The sequence below is a fragment of the Lynx rufus genome, unplaced genomic scaffold (assembly GCF_022079265.1).
Source record: "Lynx rufus isolate CCGP_SWC_20201006 ecotype Redwood Valley unplaced genomic scaffold, mLynRuf1.p SCAF_3, whole genome shotgun sequence".
Taxonomy (NCBI): Eukaryota; Metazoa; Chordata; class Mammalia; order Carnivora; family Felidae; genus Lynx; species Lynx rufus.
In genome coordinates this window covers 152,280,064-152,298,991 of record NW_025814845.1, presented here as the reverse complement: position 1 = coordinate 152,298,991, position 18,928 = coordinate 152,280,064, and the positions used below count along the sequence as shown (strand labels likewise).

Sequence of the window (18,928 nt, the reverse complement as noted above, 5' to 3'; positions counted from 1 at the left end):
AATTTATAAAAATAGCATATGTTCATTTCAGAAATTCAGCTGAGAAGTATATAAAACAATGTGAAAACCAATCTTAATTACCACTAGTATTTCCCTGTCTTCCATTCATCCCAGTATTCTTGCTCTTAAGAGATAATCATCTCTTTAATATGTATCTTTGAGACCCTCTTACAATACTTCTATAACTCTTGATTTTCACCAGTTCACTTACAGTGGTATTTATTTCTTTTGGAAACTCCTACACTGGGTTGAGGGTGACTTTACTTTGTTCATCATTATTGACTTGTCACTGCTGTCATCAGTGAGGAGGGCATATAAGGATGAATCAGACTTGTACCTCAAGTGGCTTTCAACGTAGTCGGGGAGAGATGTATACAGTGATAACTATAATACAAGATGAAAAAATGTAAGAGAGGGACAGATGGAGTGCTGTGGGATTCATGGAGTGATATTTACCTTTGACTGGCCAGGAGCTAATACCTGACCTAATATCCTGAAAGACAAGATTTGGGCTGGGGGGAGGCAAAAAGCAAATACACTGGCAGGAGAAGGGCACAGAGATACTAGGAGTTTACAAGGTTATTCCATTTTCCTAGACTGTAGCGTGCATATATAGTAGTAGCAGCAGATAAAGAAGCTAAGGTAGTTTGGGGTAGAGCTCTGAACACCTCTATAATAAATCTTTAAAAAGTTTTAACTATAGTGCCATGACTAGAGATGTGCACTAGGAATCTTAAGTAGACATTATAGGGGTATAGAGTCAATCACTGGCTTTGCAGTAATTTAGAAGAAGAGTTGCCATAATGAGGTATAGTGGCCCTAGAGCTGCTACTGAAATAGAACCTGTAGGTCTGAACCATATTCCATCAAATCTGAGAAGGCGTTGATTGTAAGACACACCTTTATTTTGTGTACAGTGAGGGGAGACAAAAAAAAACACTGCCAGTTATTTTTAGACACCACTAATTATAAGATATAACCTGATCTTAGACATTATGATAATAAACATACATCATAAAATCAGCAAAATAGAGTAATTGCATATATATAGGGAAAAAGGTTGGGCACGCAAGAAAGACAGGAGAGAGGGGTTAAGCGTCCGACTTCGGCTCAGGTCATGATCTCACGGTCCGTGAGTTCGAGCCCCACGTCGGGCTCTGTGCTGACCACTCGGAGCCTGGAGCCTGTTTTGGATTCTGTGTCTCCCTCTCTCTGACCCTCCCCCATTCATGCTCTGTCTCTTTCTGTCTCAAAAATAAATAAACGTTAAAAAAAATTTTAAAAAAAAGACTGGAGAGAGCTGAGCAAATGAAAGAAAGGAGGAAGAGATCAAAGATACAAGTGGAAAAGGAGACCTTGAAGAAGAGAACACATCTTCCTCTACCATGAGATAAAGAAATGAATGAGCAGTACTCCAAGAAGTTTAGAAGTTGAAAAGCTAAAAACATTAAGCAAACTTCATTAAATAACCTCTATCTTGGTAAAAGAGAGGCAAGGTCATCTGTAAAAAGAATGACAGTGGTGGATTTGAGGGCTTGGGACTTAAGAGTGAAAAGGTTTCAGGTAAGTGGGGCCTGAAAGATGGAATATTAAAAACAGCAAAGACTGAATGAGTTCCCATCAGAAATGAGGGGCCCAGTTAAGGTTGAAAAGCACAGATTTATAAAGAAACCAACTGGCCCTATTTTATGACTTTGTCCAGGAACACTTGGTACCGTGAGAGAAGGATGGACGAAAACTTGTGGAAGGTGCTTTCTGCAGGGTAGGAGATTGGCTGGACAGGTATGGTGGAAGGACAGAAAAGCTAAATAATCTAAGTTTCTCCCAAGGGATATTATTGATTTGGCTCACCATGAAGTTCAGGCTAAGAAATGAAAGGTGAGGCCAGAAAAAGAATAGATAAACAGATTTTTTTAAGTTGGGTGGGGGGAGCATTTTTAAAGGGATTCAAGGGACACCTGGGTGGCTCAGTCAGTTGAACATCCAACTCTCGGTTTGTCCGACTCTCACAGTTTGTGACATCACTCCACCCACACCCCTGTATCAGGCTCCTTGATGGGCATGGAGCCTCTCTCAAATTCTCTCTCTCTCTCAAAATAAATAGATAAAAACTTTATTAAAAAAAGGATTTGAGGGACGCCTGGGTGGCTCAGTTGGTTAAGCATCTGACTTCAGCTCTGGTCATGATCTCAGTCTGTGAGTTCGAGCCCTGTGTCGGGTCTGTGCTTACAGTTCAGAGCCTGGAGCCTGCTTCAGATCCTGTGTCTCCCTCTCTCTCTGCCCCTCTCCTGCTCATACTCTGTCTCTCTCTCTCTCAAAAATAAAATAAACATTTTTTAAAAAGGATTTGAGATTATTAAGAAGGTGAAAAAATTATTTTGAAGAGGAAGAGTAGGTAAGTAGAAAGTTGATTGGAGAATTTCAGAATTAAGATGATGGAGGTTGAATTCAGAAGATTGAATCTGGAAGATGTGTAATCTTTCTAAAACACAGATCGGAGTATGTCTCTATGTGACTTGGAAACCTGTATTTCAAGATGATGTCTGTACTACTGACAAGAACAAATAAGGCTCATCACAAGCTGACCCCATCCTACTTTTCCAGGCTAATATCTCCTCATTTCTTCCTGTGAACCCCATAGTCCAACCACTCTGAATTCTCTGTGGTCACAATCCTCAACGCTTTTATCTACCTTTTGCTTGTACACATGCTGTTCCCCTTGCATTAAATACCCTTCCTCCTCTTCTTTGCCTTGCAAACTCCTGCCCATCTTCAAGACCTAACTCAAGACCACACTTCCTCTGCCACATCCTTCTGGGTGCCCGCACACCACACTGAGCACACTTTCATCTGTGCACCAGGAGTACTCCCTTCAGACAGCCTATGGAATTTGGCCACAAGTATATTGATTTCCATGTCTTCCTCCAGTAGATTGTAAACTCCTTGAAGTCATAAACTATCTAATTCTCTTTACCCACAGTGCAAACATACAGTGTTAGGTACTTAATAACTGCTTTTGTTGTCTTCGTTGAATTTTAAATGAAGAAGCTAATCCAGTGCTTCTCAAACACTAATGTGCATTCGAATCACCTGGAGATCTTGTTAAAATTCAGATTCTGATTGAGTCTGAGGTGGGGTCTGGGATTTTACCTTTCTAACAAGCTCCCAGTTGATGCCGGTGCTGCCGGCTTCTGAAACTAATTCAGAGTGTTTTCGCACAAGTGGAGTAAAGGTAAAGGTCCAGTGAGAGTGTGGGAGTGGGGCAGTTACGGTGACAGTCACTTGGTATGAGCACTAGAAAATCATGTAGGATGAGATGCTTAAATCACAGAATCAAGCAGACCGCTGTGGAAGATGGTTGACAGGACTGGTATGATCTAGTTCTAGGACTTCCTGTTTTCAAAAAGGAAAGGCTTTCCAGTCCTGGCAGCTGTGTCGGGACCACAGCAAAGGATGCCCTCCATGGAGACGGCGGGGATGGGAGGTGGGGTCAGAAGTCGGGTTTGGGGGCTCACAAGAAGGGTCTGCGGCCTCCCGTGTTTATTCCTGGTGAATGGCACATCTACCAGAGGGGGACGGAATGGAAAAGCTGCATTGTAAGAGAAGGGAGGCCCCTGAAGAGAGGGGAGGTTTAGCACCTTGACAAGGGATTATTTCCTGATCATAAGTTGATGGATTCAAAGTATGAAGATCTTCTTTCTTAAAATCATAGATGACAACAGAAGTAGCATTTAGTAAGCATTCTCTTCCCACATAGAGTCTCACAGGTCTGATAATGCTAAAGAGAAGTTCAGTAAACCTAATTTCTTTTAAGTACTATCGTACAGAAGTAATATGTGCTTTTGTAACATATGAAAAAAGACAAAAATATTTAAATCTTCTCCACCAGTCCCCTTCCCCCACAATGAAGTAATTGATTTTTACAGCTTGATGTGTACTCTTCTAAGCATTTATCCATGCAAATTTATGTACACATAGACAGGATTTTTTCAAATTCCATAATGGCATTTTCCATGCATACTATTCTGCAGATTGTTTTTCTCACTTAGGAATGTTGTAAACATCCCTTCAGGTCAGTGGATAGAGCTCTTATTTTTTCCTAGTCATTTTTAAATAGCTGTGTATAAATATAGATGTCCTGTAATTTGTTCTGCACAATTTGGTAATTTAAAATTTTTGCTACTACAACCAATATGACACACACAAAAAGGTCCTGCTGTTACCAGCACCTCCGTAACACAACTCTATGATTTCAGCCAACTGTATGTATACAGGCAACTTTTATATCAAGGACATCTTTCAATGAGGCAAAGCAGTAGCTAGGCCTGCACTAATATAGTAGCCACTAGTCACATTTAGCAATTTAAATTTAAATTTGCTAAAATTAAATCAAATTAAAAATTCTCTTCCTCAGTCACATCAGCCTCCTTTCAGCTGCTCAGCGGCCACATGTGAGTAGTGGCTACCCTATTGGATAGTAAAGAACAGACCATTTCCATCCTCACAGAAAGCTCCATTGGACAGCCTGGACTAGACGCTGTAATGCCACATCATAAAGAAGAACGTGATTTTTCAGTGGGTTAGCATTTTAATGAGAGCACGTTTCTTAAAGTACAAACTTTGTGTCTTAATTGGTTGCCCCTGCAGTTACTTCAATGAGAATCAATACCCAGATGAAGCCAAGAGAGAAGAAATTGCAAATGCTTGCAATGCAGTTATACAGAAGCCAGGTAAGGCGGCAGCTGCCACTTAACTCAGCGGTGGAGCTCTCGGCCTCACGTCATCATCTGGGACAAGAATCTTCTTTTACTCATTGCAACTGAGTGCCCTAGGTTCCATTCCCACCACCCTCCTGTGCAGTCACTGCCCTGTCCTGTTCGGGTGGTACTTCTCTGGGATGTAGTTATGGTGGTCCAGATCAGGTGTTCATATGGAAGGTTGCAAGAGAGTATCCCTGCTTAAGATAGGAGGCCTGGAAATGATAAAGATTATATAGATGTCTTTAAAAATAGAGCATAACTATATCAATTCCAAAATAATTTTAAAGTTTGGAATATTTAAGCAAGTCTTGTAAATAAATGAAAAGATGTATGTATGTATGTATTTTGCAAGTGTTATATAATTCTGTATTCCTGTTTGAAGAATGAATTCTTATTAAAATTGGCTTGTTAATCTTTCCCGCATTGGGATGAGTTCTGCATCGTTAGGAAAAACTTAGGGTAGTTCCATTCTAAAGTCCTGTTGTTCCCGTGCAAGTCAACGGAGACACTTAAAGATACAAGACTTTTTTTCCATGTGTTAAAATGTTATTCCACATTTTACGGTTTTTGTTACCAGAAACTGTTCTCAGTTAAGATGATCAATTGATCTTCATTTGGCCAGTTAATTTGAATGGCCTAAAGGCTATAGATACAAAAGTGTCAATATTTTATCATAATTAAACTGTAATTTATTCTCCCTTACCCGGAAGCCTGACTTCTAGCAATCTAGACCCTACAGACACATCTCCAGTGACACCTATACCCTAACCTCCCACCAGCCACAGTCCCACCCCAGAAGCTGTGCAGGAACTCAGAGCCTTCCTGGAAAACACTTCACCCTGTGTCATCAACACCTTAACCTTTTTTCTGGCTTCTCCACCCACTGTGGATTAAAAGCTTAGTAGACAGAAAAGGACAGGGGAGGAGGAAAAGGTACAGGTGGACCCTTGTTTGCAGGCATGGTGTTAATCTGTAAGAATTCACATTTGACAGCAAAGAAGGTAATAAATTTAAAATGCAACCTGAATTGTGCTATGTGTTCTAGTATAGTTATAATAATGGATGGTCAGAGTCAAGAAAACATGGACAATAATTATTCTTCTGTCTTAAGACAGCAGGAAACTAGTTTATATAAGGCTTTAAAGATTTAAGTAAACTTCAACTACCTGGAAACTTGATGAAGAGTAACACACTCATCTAGAATGATGCTAATTGAATGAAGCCTCCATGTACTATCATCTGACCTTTGAACCCTAGAGTTGAATTTGTGGAATTTATTAATTTTGTATTTAGTATTGAAATTTCTTTAGTATTGTGTGGTTTTCTGAAATATTTTGTTATTAGTTGCTATTTCTGTATTTAGTGTTTATTCATTCAGTAATAATTTAAGTGCATACATACTACTAAAAAAAAAATCCCCTGTATCTGTTGTTCTGGCAATAAATGCAATCAAAAGAACTTTTCAAAAAGAAAAGTATTATTCCTTAAAACTAGTCTCAGATGCAGACTATCTGAATTTTATTGCATGCATTCACAGGCAAAAAACTGTCAGATCTGGAACGAGTTACCTCCCTGAAAGTATATAATTGGTTTGCTAACAGACGGAAGGAGATCAAGAGGAGAGCCAATATTGGTAATGTATCAGAGAGGCTGCTTTCTTTTTTGAAGCAGTCCTAGACATCAGTTTTTGGTTTTTGGTCTTTGGTTTTTTTTGAAAGTACCTTCAGTTTAGAACTGCAGGTCTTAACAATCCTTACTTTTAAGCCTAACAAGAATTGTCCTTATGTTTTTCTTTGTGTTTTTAAGAATTAGAATTTCTTGCAGTATTTGTATTATACTAATAATGGCATTGTTCTTAATGTTGTAGAATCTAGAATTAGGCATGGCCCCTGACCAATTACTCCTGTGCCTCATAGTAAAGATGCTTGTTAAGGTCTTGAGAGAGGGAGTGAGACCCTGAGCTTCTTTGTTGTTACTGGGCTGTGACTTAGGTATTAAGAAACATATGATTAATAGAACTGGAATGAAAGAGTCTTAACAGGGAACATAGCAAAACACAGATTTTTTATTTTATTTTATTTATTTATTTATTTACTTATTTATTTTCAATATATGAAATTTATTGTCAAATTGGTTTCCATACAACACCCAGTGCTCATCCCAAAAGGTGCCCTCCTTAATACCCATCACCCACCTTCCCCTCCCTCCCACCCCCCATCAACCCTCAGCTTGTTCTCAGTGTTTAAGAGTCTCTTATGCTTTGGCTCTCTCCCACTCTAACCTCTTTTTTTTTTCCTTCCCCTCCCCCATGGGTTTCTGTTAAGCAAAACACAGATTTTTTTTTTTTAATTTTTTTTTCAATGTTTATTTATTTTTGACAGAGAGAGACAGAGCATGAATGGGGGAGGGGCAGAGAGAGAGGGAGACACAGAATCGGAAACAGGCTCCAGGCTCTGAGCCATCAGCCCAGAGCCTGACGCGGGGCTCGAACTCACGGACCGCGAGATCGTGACCTGGCTGAAGTCGGACGCTTAACCGACTGCGCCACCCAGGCGCCCCAAAACACAGATTTTTAAGAGCATTTCAGAAACATGAATTAATGAGATTGGGGTGGGGGGTTGGTTTTGAGCTTTTAAAATTGTGTTTCAATTCTAAACTTACTCCCCATCAATACAATTCTCAAACACTTTACAGAACCCCAAGACAGGAGGGCTGTTTAATTAGTTGGTAAGTATTTATGAAGCACCTAACAGTCAACCACTCAGATGTGGCATGTGAGGCAGCAGGGGCTCCAGAATGACCACTGTGTTCCTCTCCTGGCCTAGGTGCAGCTGAATTCTACCTGTCTGCAATTTAAAAGAACCAAAACGTAGAGGAATCTAGGTTCTTGTTTAATTACATTCTGATTTCCTCAGCACAAAGATTAATTCAGTGTTTTGGCTATTACAATAATGTAACAGATAATTTAGGGATCTATTTGCTTTTTTCGAAGAAGCAGCAATCCTGGAGAGTCATGGGATAGATGTACAGAGTCCAGGAGGCCATTCCAACAGTGATGATGTTGACGGAAATGACTACTCAGAGCAGGTGAGCAGCTGAGCAGAGGTTCTTGGTTACAGAGTGGGTGGGATAGTATGACAACTCAATTCTGTGGGTGTGTTTTGTACGGGGTGGGAGAGAGGAGACAATCTAATGTCCCTCCACTCTGCTCATGTGTGTAGTTAGATTTTCATGTAATTTGAAAGGAATGTGGTATAAGATTCAGTTGTCCTGTAAAATTTGTAAGAAACTGTTATTCACCCACATGGATTTATTGTCATACAACAGGATACTTGGCAAGTACGCAATGGGGAGGAGGAGGAGGGAAGAAGTTCAGAGGGAGGCAGAGAAGCAGAGAAGGTAGAAGAAGAGAGGAGGATCTGATCCAAACAAGCAAGTTACACCATCCACCACACACACACTCAATGTTTGAGAATACTAAGGGCTACTGGGTAGCTATACTCCATGCCTAAACCTGTACCAATGCAGCACACAGTGGAAGGTCCCGCCCACCACGGCCCCATTGCAGTGAGAACCCTCATGCCCGGATGAGCGGTTCTTTCAGAGTCTCTGGCACATTGACACACACATCCTCTCATAAATGCATGTCTTCTCACCTCACCCTGACTTAGTTTTCATTGCTTGGGGGAAAAATATATATTTAATTGTAGCCACTGGATGGAATAATTCAGTAACTAAGAATGTGGGAATTTTCCCCCCACATATCTGTTGACAGATTTCATTAAAATTTTCATAGGATTTAAAATTCATTTCTGTTTGGAATATGAAAAAAATGTATGATGTCTTCTGGACCACAGCAGGAGAACGTTTGCTGTTTCCTGTAGTGTATATATATCTCTTCCTCGCCCCTCAGTCAGTTCTGAAATAATAGCCCACTTACGTTCTTCCTTCTGCCATCCATTTTGCAGCCTCTGTTTACCAGCTTGAGCGCAGACACTGCAGGAATGCACGAACTTTACACGAGCCCCTTTTAAACTCTACAGACCACTTTGTGGAAATGAGAATGAAACAGTGAGGCCCATAATTCCCAGGGGTTACCTTTTTTCTTTTTACACTCCCAAATCATAGCTCCACATTTTACTGAAGAAAATATCTGTCTTTCTAATCAGAAACATTCCTGTTATTTTTCAGTCTACTAATGTAGATGGATCACTCCCCGTTTTTTTTTTTCCAGATGCCCTAAGGGCAGCACATCCCATGATTCCCTCCCTCCCCACCCCACCCCCCCAACCCACCAGGATCTTACCCTTTCCCAAGCTTTTTGATGCGAGAATTCCCCTGAAGGCATGACAGGTGAGAAACTTATCCCTTATTTGTAACACCATCTTCTGGTGCCTGACAAACGTCCTGCGGTGCCAGTTTCCTTCACAGCTTTGTTGTTTAACACTGAGCTGTGCACGGAGGGAGAGCTTCCCGCTCCCCCTAAATATGACACCTGCCGCTTCCCTGGTGTCTTCCTGCAGGAGAGCACCACACATTTTCACCCATAGCCATTGCTGGCAGTTATACTTTTGTCCTGTTGTAATCGAGAGTTTTTTGGGTCTTTTGTTCTTTTGTGAAAATGCATTTTTATCCATAAGATGTTGGTGTCTGTAGTTTAGTCTAGTTTTCTCAGCTCAGTAGAAAGATACCATGAGCTCTGATAATCTGTACGAGTACTAGTCCAGAATTCAATAGCTCACTAGTATGGCCTTCAGTGACTAGTGCTATGTTTTTTGCAAACCTAGAATGATCAGGTTTGATTATCATCACCAGCAATCTTTCTGATAGAAGGAAAAAATTGTTAGCAAGAAAAAAACATTTTGGTGCTTTTTATTTGTTGAATCATGGAAATGTCAACTGGAAGTCTGGACCTATTTCCATTCAGTGTCTACTTAAATACATTTCACCTCTACTCTGTCACGAGCCCCTCACCCACTGTGTCCTCCCACGAATGTTCTGCCTCCCCTTGCCCTCAGCATGCCTTTCTGTGAGTTGGAGAATTTTACCAATCCACTAATAACATTTGTTTCTTATTTCTGCATGTCTAGGATGACAGCACTAGCCATAGTGACCACCAAGACCCCATCTCATTAGCTGTGGAAATGGCAGCAGTCAACCACACTATCTTGGCCTTGGCCCGACAAGGAGCCAACGAAATCAAGACAGAGGCCCTGGATGACGACTGATCAGGGAGGGTTGAACATGAGAAGTTAACTTAGTTTAGACGTAGCACCTTAGCAGACTTTCCTCGGTCCTTAACATGTGTTCTTACAGTATAACTTGCAGTTTCTTGTATGTCAGTTAGCCCTTAGGGTCTTGTTCTGTGAAGATGGCATGGTGCCCTCAGCCTTTGCATATACTCTCTCAGTATTAATTCCCAGTAAATAATAACCAACCAACCAACCAACCAAACTTCCCTCTCCCAGCCCCCGAGGCTAGAAAATCTTGCTGCTCTGTCTTAGCATTCCAAGAAAGTGCTTCCAGGTATTTAGATAGCCCTCAGTTCTCAAATAATAGGCTACGTGTAAAACCTTGGGTACCTTTAGATTCCTGTAACACTAGTCTGTACCCTTTTCCTTCCCCAAGACTGATAGGATGCAAGCTGAGGTAGTGTGGCCCAGGATTGACAGACACCATTCGGGGAGTATCTGCAGAGTAAAAGGAACACTAGAATTCCCACTCAGCTTGGGAATAATTGATTTCCAGCTGCAATAAGCCGTGCCTCATAATAGTCACACTGTGGCTAGATTATACTTCTTTGGGTGCTGTGGAAAAATGTGGAATGTCCATGGAAAAACTTGATCTCAGATTTTGGTTGATGTTAACATGCCTGACACAGACATCCTTTCCTCTCACAAGCTGTGTGACTTAGTAGATAAAATACTGCCTTCTGCCTTTGGGACCATGATTCAAACACACAAAAAAACAAAAGTCATTTAAAAAAACAAAACAAAACAAAACAAAACAAAACAAAACAAACCCAGCTTGAGAGCATTGGAAAAAAAACAAAACAAAACAAAAAACATGAGCTGAATGTCTAATGGATGTTAAGTCCAGTTCTCAGAACCACTGTACGTTACGCGGCACAGGTATGTGCCTGCCTGCAAAAGTACTGGAGGTCATCATGGACGCTGCTTTGCCTCCTGTTTGTGTCCCCTTTCCCTGCTACCAAAAAAAAGTCTTTCAAGGATGGAGCTAAGGTCACAAATGAGTGAATGAACTTCCAGTCTTTGTATCCATTAACTGAAGCCCCCTCAATATGAGAGGTTGATAGAGGACTTTATGGTGGGATTATGCTGACTGACTATCACAATTGCAAATACTTTCCTAAAAAGGAGCAGAAAAAAGCAGGGGACAATTGCCACTTGCGTGGTGTGTCTTCAAGATACAACGTGATGTGACTGCTTTGGTGTTCTCTTTACTCTGTCCTTGTAGAGGTGTGAAAAGCTATATTGCTACAGGCAATTTATTTAATAATTGGAAGCCATATTGATAATGGATGTGGTAATATTTGTAAAGTTTAATCTACTTTAAGCGGCAGTAACTAATGGAATTTTTTTCCTTGATCACATATGTAGCACTTTTGTTACTTTTTAAAGATATTTATATTTGATAAATCTTTTTTTCATTTTGAGAACTCAAAATACCAAACAGTGAACTTGCGTTATAAAGTCACCCTGTGATCACCTTGTCATCTAGTAGCAAAATGATGAACTATTCATGCATCAAAGAAAATTACATCTGCTGGCCTTGTATGAAAATGATCTCTTGGCATCCCGATTAAATGACATACTGTCACTGTGGGGAAGAGGAAACAGCCTTCAATGTAGCGGCGTAGGGTGCGTCTGAGGGAGGCATGACTGCTGTGTATTTTCTGCCTCGTTCCATCTCCTTTCTACGCACAGTGGAGCCTTGTTTAAAGGGGGATTTGGGGCTGGCTGTTAACTGTCTTTTCGTCCATTATCTAAGAACAATTTCTAAGATGGAAGGAAGGCGCCATTTCCTTACCTCTTCACCTCCATGCCCCCACCAGATGTATTCAACCTAAAACCATTGAGAAGAGAGTGAGACTGACCTTCTTTGTTTTTCCCTTTCTCATTAGTAGATATTAAATACCCACCAGTTTTTAGCTGGTCTGACTCCACTTAAGGCATATGCTGACAAGGTCTTCTCCCTGTCTGTTCATCCTGCCTACGCCAGTGTGCGGAAGCCTTTAGAGGGCATGAAAATGCCACCTTATATGGGTCTGTGACTTTAAAGAGCTACGGGCAGGGACTGGGCCTGCTCTAGTCTGTGGATTTCAGGCAGAAAATGTATATACTTCTTCCAGCTTCCAAGAATTGGAGTAAAATGGGGTAGTCTTTTCTGTTTTACTGTATTACTTGAACCAACAGATTCAAGAGTAGCATTTGTTATTCTCAGGAATGATCCCCCTGCTCATTTTCTTTCTTGGTGTGTTTGAGTTTTTATTTCAATTAGGAGATTATGTTATCTTTCTTTCCTTTTATATTACTTAGGAAAAAAAAATGTAACATATTGTATCTTCCCATTCCGGTGAAATTTTGTCTGCTTATTCCCAGTTGAATCAGAAAGAAAAGAGAGGAAAATATACTGTCTGACAAGCCACATCCATGATTTATTGTAAGGAGATTATTATAATTGATAGCTTCTTTATGATGGGATTGCTAGTATCATTTGTTCTTGCTGGTCTTTTTAAAGAAACAGACTCAAACTGTTAAGACAGCTGCAGTTTCTAAAGAAATACAGTGATTGCCAGAGAAGAGCTAAAAGGTTTCATTGTTTTAAGGCCTTAAGGAAGGAGAAAAGCTTCAGAGAAAAAAGGGGAGTCAGTATCCATGAAAGCAGTAGCGGGCCCTATCTGGCAACCTGGAAAAAGTAAGAGCACATGTCTACCAATGCAGGATAGCCTCATATTGGGTTCAGGAAGAAGGAATCTTTCATCCAGAATTCTTCTTTTAATTGAAGAAGACTGCTGGCCTGCTCTTAAGACCCGCTGCCTTACATATAACTTTTGCTTTTTCACCGAGAGCAAAAATACAGTTCTTTGGGGCCTAGATTTAAATCTGCCATTGTTTTTTTTGTTTTTGTTTTTGTTTTGTTTTTGTCCCTGGGTTCAATTCTGCTGTCTTGTCCAGTCTACCTTAGTTCTCATAATGGCACACAGAGTTGTCACTGTCTTAATTTGTAGTATCTTTGGATGGTGAAATTTTTTCTTAAAAAACCCTAAATTCCTGTCTTACTGAAGGGAAAAGAGCCAGACTCAAAAAAAAAAAAAAAACAAAAAGAAAAAAGAAAAAAAAAATCCCATTATGTACTTTTGGGTTGATCTACCCCTCTTTTCTTACTCCATCCTGTACATCCCTCAGGCCCCAGAGGACTGTTTCAGGACTGCTCTTCCCTAGTGAAGAAGACTAAATAAAAGGGTGGGGTGGAAACCTTATCAGCAGTTCTTATAGGAACTTGTCTGTTATTTTTTGAAAGACACTTTCATTGAATTACTATAGTCACATGGGTAAACTTCCTACTCTTCTTACAACACAGCCTTACAAAGGGACCTTTTAAAGATGGACCATCTGAATGAGATTTCTGATTTGCTGTTGATAACCCTAATGTGGGGTGAAGGCCAGGGAGGGCAATACAGTAACACTCTTAGCTGAGACCTTCTGGTGTCAGTCAGTACCAAATAGACACTTTGGTTTATTTCAGCAAAGCTTGTAATTGTTGAGTACCCCTTAGGGCATTTCTTCACAGTCTCAGTCCTTTAAGTGGTTGAAAAGTGCGGTTACCTTCCACCTACCTATGGGATCTGTACAGTTCCCACACACTGTCTTTGGGTGGGCGGCCCCTTCCCCCACATTCTCCTGTTCCTTCACAGGAAGAAAGTTCCTGGAACAGGAAGACCTCAGTAGAGGTGACCACCTAAAAAGATACGGGTGAGGAAGCAGCTGCTCATCAACAGTGAAGTATGCAAATCCAGTACTGTGGTTCCTGGTAGATTTTCGATGGCATGCAGTCCAGTAACCGACAGTACCGCTGTTGGGGCCAGATATCCACATATATTTTTACCTCAAAGGGGACAACTCATGAAGAGCTCGCTCATACACTCATTTCAGTTCTTTACAAACTTCCCTCCTGGACTCTAGCCATCAAGCACCAAGTGTAAATAGACTTATTTCATCAGGAATCTCCAGTCACATTCTCTCCCTCTGTGAACAGCTCCCCTTCCATTTGCCTCTGGGCTCCAATACTAAGGGCCTCATCTTGAGCAGACATCTTTGCTGGGATTTTTATCTTCCACAGAAGGCAGAGCATGTGGGTGTGGTCCATCTCTTCACACAAACACTCCTTTCTGTCTTGCAGGCCATCTTTGTGACCAGCTACATATTCCACTGACCAGCTACATTATCTCTGCCCATAACAGTGGAAATAATCCCTTTTTCACACACAGTCCTACCCATCCTAAAAATGTGAACTTCAAGTCCTTACTCTCTTGGTCCTAAGAAGGGTTTGGGTAGAAGCAGTCTTCCCATGTAACTTGTAGCTCTGCCTTTTAAAATTGCTTTTTGTCTTTTTTTGTTCAGAGAACAACCGGAGTATTTTTCCCCAATAAGTCTCAACAGATTCTTAGGCAATAATTTTTCTTGTTATTGATGATCTTGTGCTCAGTAGCACTCTACACTGAATAGTCCTGACCCTTCACGTTGTGCGTTGGTTTTCTGTGTTAATCTCTGTCCGTGATTTAAATCTTAGGTCAGAGTAGTGATAGATTTTGTCATTTTGTTGTTGTGATTATTAGTAATGTTTTACTACTGTATTCACTGGGGCTGCATTGAGACCAGCCAAATCCATTTATAGCTTTACTGAGCCGGTTTTGTTTGTCAAGATTTCCCAAGTGAAAGTTGGGCGCACTGACCAGCTGCTGGCTGGCAGCGTCTTTCTGGAGCATAGGGATGGGGTGGGGGATGCACTGGGGAAGGGGTGGGAATTACACATTTAAAACATTCCTTTTTGTGTGCTCTCTAAATAGCAAGGATGTTTACTCAGGATTCGGGTATCAGTTGTCAGCCATGTTGAATTTGGCTAACTGAGCTGCCTGCCCGAAAACCTTCTTCCTGTTTCTTAATTTCCAGACTAATTTACATTACTTCAGTAATACCTAAGTTTTCCAGTTTGAAGGTATTGTACCATAATGAGAACACAAGGTTTTCCCAGGGAGGCAACTATGAATGGCCACGTTATCTTGTAAGGATTTCCCTAGTGGTAGCGTATTGTCACAGTAGAGGCCCTTTCTTTTTCAGTACCGCGCTCTCCTTCTTCATATGCTCTTCTCTTCAAAAGATGACTATCACCTAAGAGGAAAAGCTTTCTTTACCCCTCTAAGGAGAACTACCATACTGAGATGGTGGGAAAGACTTTATTTAAATACATCGACCCCACAAGTTCCTTTTCCAGTCACAGAAACTCCTCTTATAAGCAGGTTATGTTCAGAAAGGCTGTTCTTCAGTCTCTTTACTTATAAGCTAAAAGTGATAAGCGACTGCTTTTGTCATCTTAAAGGACCAACGGTTGACTCACCTATCTCTGAAGTGCAACTCTGTTCCTATCTATGGACATTCGAAAGCTGGAAGTCTTGGTGGAGATGAAAAGTAGCAGCAAAGAGAAAGCTAACGATGTGAGAAATCCGGTTTCCTATAACATTAGTTTTCTTTTGTAATTAAAAGGGGAGTACGTAGGGTGGAGAAAGGAGGGGAAATCTGCTTGCACCAAAAGATCTTGCACCCCGTGCTTATCGTCACCCAGGGACCTTGAGGGTGTAGTAGATGCTGTGGGTAACCAGTGTGCAGAGCCCTGGACTTCTGTTTTATCACGCTTCATAGGACGCTTGGGGCCAAGCATTGCGCAGAACTAAATCTAACTGATTCAAGTCAAGTCTAACTTCTGGCCGTCAGCCACCCATGTTTCACGCCCGTTATCTTGTTAGCCCGAGCAGCGCCCTGACAGCAAACAGGGATGCATCTGCAGGAGGCTCTGCCTTTCAGTCCTGACACCTTTTTTGCTTGACAAGTTTGGGAATTGATTTGCCCATCTGGATGGCATGACTGTGCCTTCCATGGGTGTCTGAGCCCCAAAGTGCAGTGGTGTGGGGCAGCTGTTGAGTGTGCCCTGTCACTATGACTGCCACACGCTGACCTGAGCAGGGCGTGTGTGCCCGGCTCAGACATCTTGGGATGCCGCTCCCTTAACTCCATTTTCATTTTCTCTTTTAATAAAAGTGGCTCTATACAGCCATAATTAACTCTCAAATTCACATTGGTGTGCTGTGATCAAATGAAGGTTTGCCTGAATCCTTTCAAATTGTAACCATGGTAATTGAGGGGGGTGGCACAGAATGAATATATAAAAATATAATGACAATTGTTCTGAATGACTGAGTGTCCTCCTGACATGTAATTAGCTGTTTTAGCAAGATGTAGATTGGCATGGTCATAATTAAAAGGATTTCTGTCCTTTATGTGATTGGATATGGCAGATCTCCCATTCCCTGTTCCCTTTTAGCACTGATGCTCCCAAGAACATTTGGAACAGCAGCTCAGTAAACTAAAATAATGACATGGTGCTCGTGTCCTCTCCCTTTAGTGAAAGAGAAGGATTTGGAGTTATTTCAACTTCAAAATGGAAGCCTTCGCTGTTGCTCCCCACTTGACTTCTATATCATTTAAACCTCTGTCTCACATCCAGTTTTGACTAGCTCCACTTTTGGCAGAAACTTTAGTCAGAACCCCAAACTGAGTCAGTCCCTGACAAGCCCTTCATGACTGCCCCACTTGCTGGCCAGCTAAGCACATCGTGTGGCCTCACTTGAGGACATTTACTGTCTAACAAACTTCCTGGGATTTTGATTTTCTCCTTGGTTACTTGATATTTCCATTGTCACCATTAGAAAGTATCAAATGGGAATGTACACGTGAGTTAAATAGCGTTTTCCTCACTGAATCATAGGATCTTTGACAGACATGATACAAACAGATGTAAACACGTGAGCTTTTAACAACTATGTGGCATAAATGGAGTCCTGATACTTACAGTGTCCTGAAGTTAATGTATATGCATGAGTGTCACCCAGATTTCCCCACATCGCTCTTACAGGACGAAACCAGGTTCCTTATGTCAGCAGCCTTTCGTTATCCTGAGTTTTCCCCATTGCTCTGCTGAGTCAGTGGGATTGTCTCCCCAGCCCACCCAGGTGCATGTTTTCTCTCCCTTTCACTTTGCTTGCTTTCTCTTCATCACCTTGTCCCTCTGAGCATCGTGTGGTCTTGACACCTTACACCGCCTGCCCAGGATGTCTGCTGTTCTCCCGCCGAGGCCTCCCGCTGGAGGGGAGCTGCTGTGTCGCCAGCTAGCTTTTCTCTAAAATATGCTTTGGTTTTTTCCATCACTTGCAGAAGTCTTCATTCAGTTCTATGATCAAGTGAGCCTCCGCACAAATACCAGCACCCAGCATAGTGCCAAGCAGCTTCTCACAAGCTGCTTCGTTTCTGTGGGGCTCCTAGCTGTGCCCGTGAGCCTGGGCCACGAGCGCCTTCTTCCTTCAAGCCTGGACACTCCGGGATTGCTTAGTAACCACTGAGAAAATGCCACTCTTGCTTTTGTTCATATTTTGCTGCTTACCCTCATACAAACCTTTTCCCCCGTCTCCACATATCAGAAGGGATCCTAACCAAGTGCTAGTTATACTTCATTTTGATGAAAATGCTGAGGCAGGCTGCTTCTCTATAACTGTTCTCTCCCCGTCCACAAACAGAATTTGGGAAAAGGTTCTGCCTTGAGGTCTTTTATTCTTGTTCTCCTCAAAAATACCTCCAAAGTGTGTAGTCATTGGGCCAGATCAGGAAAAATGCCATTAAAAGTTCTTACACGGTGCTTCTCTTCCTATAGGATCTAAAAGTGACTTTCAGCCCCACCCCCACGCGCCTACTTTCAAGATACATGTGCTAGTGTGGAGACTTCCCTGTGGGGTCCTATCAGTCTTCTGACAGTTGGAATGATTGTGGATTTATGGCCCCAAAGAGCAGAGTACCCCATCCCTTATTTTCCCAGCTGCTGAAAGATCACCATCTCCATTACAGTTGAGAAGCTGTTTTAAGATTAGAAATTCTGAGAACTCACTGGAGTATGATACCGATTGCTGAGACAGGCATTCAAACAGCCAGCACAACGTTCTGATTATCTGCTTATATTCAAACAAAATAGAATTATCACTGCAGTTAAAACCTAACACAATCTGCTATTTTCGGGATCAAAGTATTAGATGTGCCGCTTAAGGAATGGTGCTACTAAAAAAGAACTGGAGTTGGCAAGACATTTCCCTCCCCAGTTGTTTCCACAGGCCATTTTGGTGATTCCAAAAACCCTACACCTTATAATGCCATTACCACCAGCAGCCCCCACTAAAAAGAAAAAAGCAAAAAAGAAAGCCAACTCACCCAAATCCCTGAAAGCATGGGTAGTACTTGCCCATGAAATAGTATTTTTTTTTTTTTTGGAAGAAAACACCAGAAGTTACTCTTACAAGAGACCAGAGTAAAGAAAGATGTCATTCTAAATCATAATGCAACAAGAGACAAACATTCAGACCTCCTGAGCATTCAGAGCTCATGATAATAGCAGCTGACATTTATTGAGCATGTACTATGCGCCAGGCACTGTGCTGAGTGTTCTTACTGTCTTGTTTATTCTTGAAGATTCGCAGACCTTACACTGAGCAGCATCACTTTAATGGAGTCGAGGAAAATCTCCAGTTGCTTCTTTCACGTTAGTAGATGTTATTTGGAGAACAGGTTGCAGGGTCTGCCTGGCATTGCTCTGAGTGAAATCAATGCACTTAACCTATTTTGTTCTCTCACAAGACAATGCTGGATAATCCCACTAGCACACTGTCACATTGCTATCCTCTGTCTGTGCACTTCATTCCCCCTGACACTGAACTAGTGTTACTTTGATGATCTAGACATTAGAGCATCCCTTCCCCTTGGCGTTTCTCCGTGGTTAGTGATAGTGACAGAAATGCAGTGAACTCAGTGAGGCTCAGCAACAGTGTTGTG

The 18,928-nt window shown here is 41.5% G+C and overlaps 1 protein-coding gene across 5 annotated transcripts in view; it reads left to right on the top strand.

The window, feature by feature from the left end:
- Nucleotides 1-14,778, top strand: part of HMBOX1 (homeobox containing 1) — a 185,123-nt gene extending 170,345 nt beyond the window's left edge. The window contains exons 7-11 of one of the 5 annotated variants that reach the window (XM_047090723.1): nt 4,648-4,730; nt 6,298-6,393; nt 7,753-7,847; nt 8,088-8,159; nt 9,851-14,778. In XM_047090723.1, coding sequence (XP_046946679.1) covers nt 4,648-4,730; nt 6,298-6,393; nt 7,753-7,847; nt 8,088-8,159; nt 9,851-9,988 — 484 coding nt within the window. In that variant the 3' untranslated portion in view covers nt 9,989-14,778. Of the gene's footprint in view, nt 1-4,647; nt 4,731-6,297; nt 6,394-7,752; nt 7,848-8,087; nt 9,780-9,850 lie in introns of those variants that run through there. The other 4 variants (XM_047090721.1, XM_047090720.1, XM_047090719.1 and 1 more) reach the window with 4 other exon arrangements.
- Nucleotides 14,779-18,928: the final 4,150 nt, after the last annotated feature.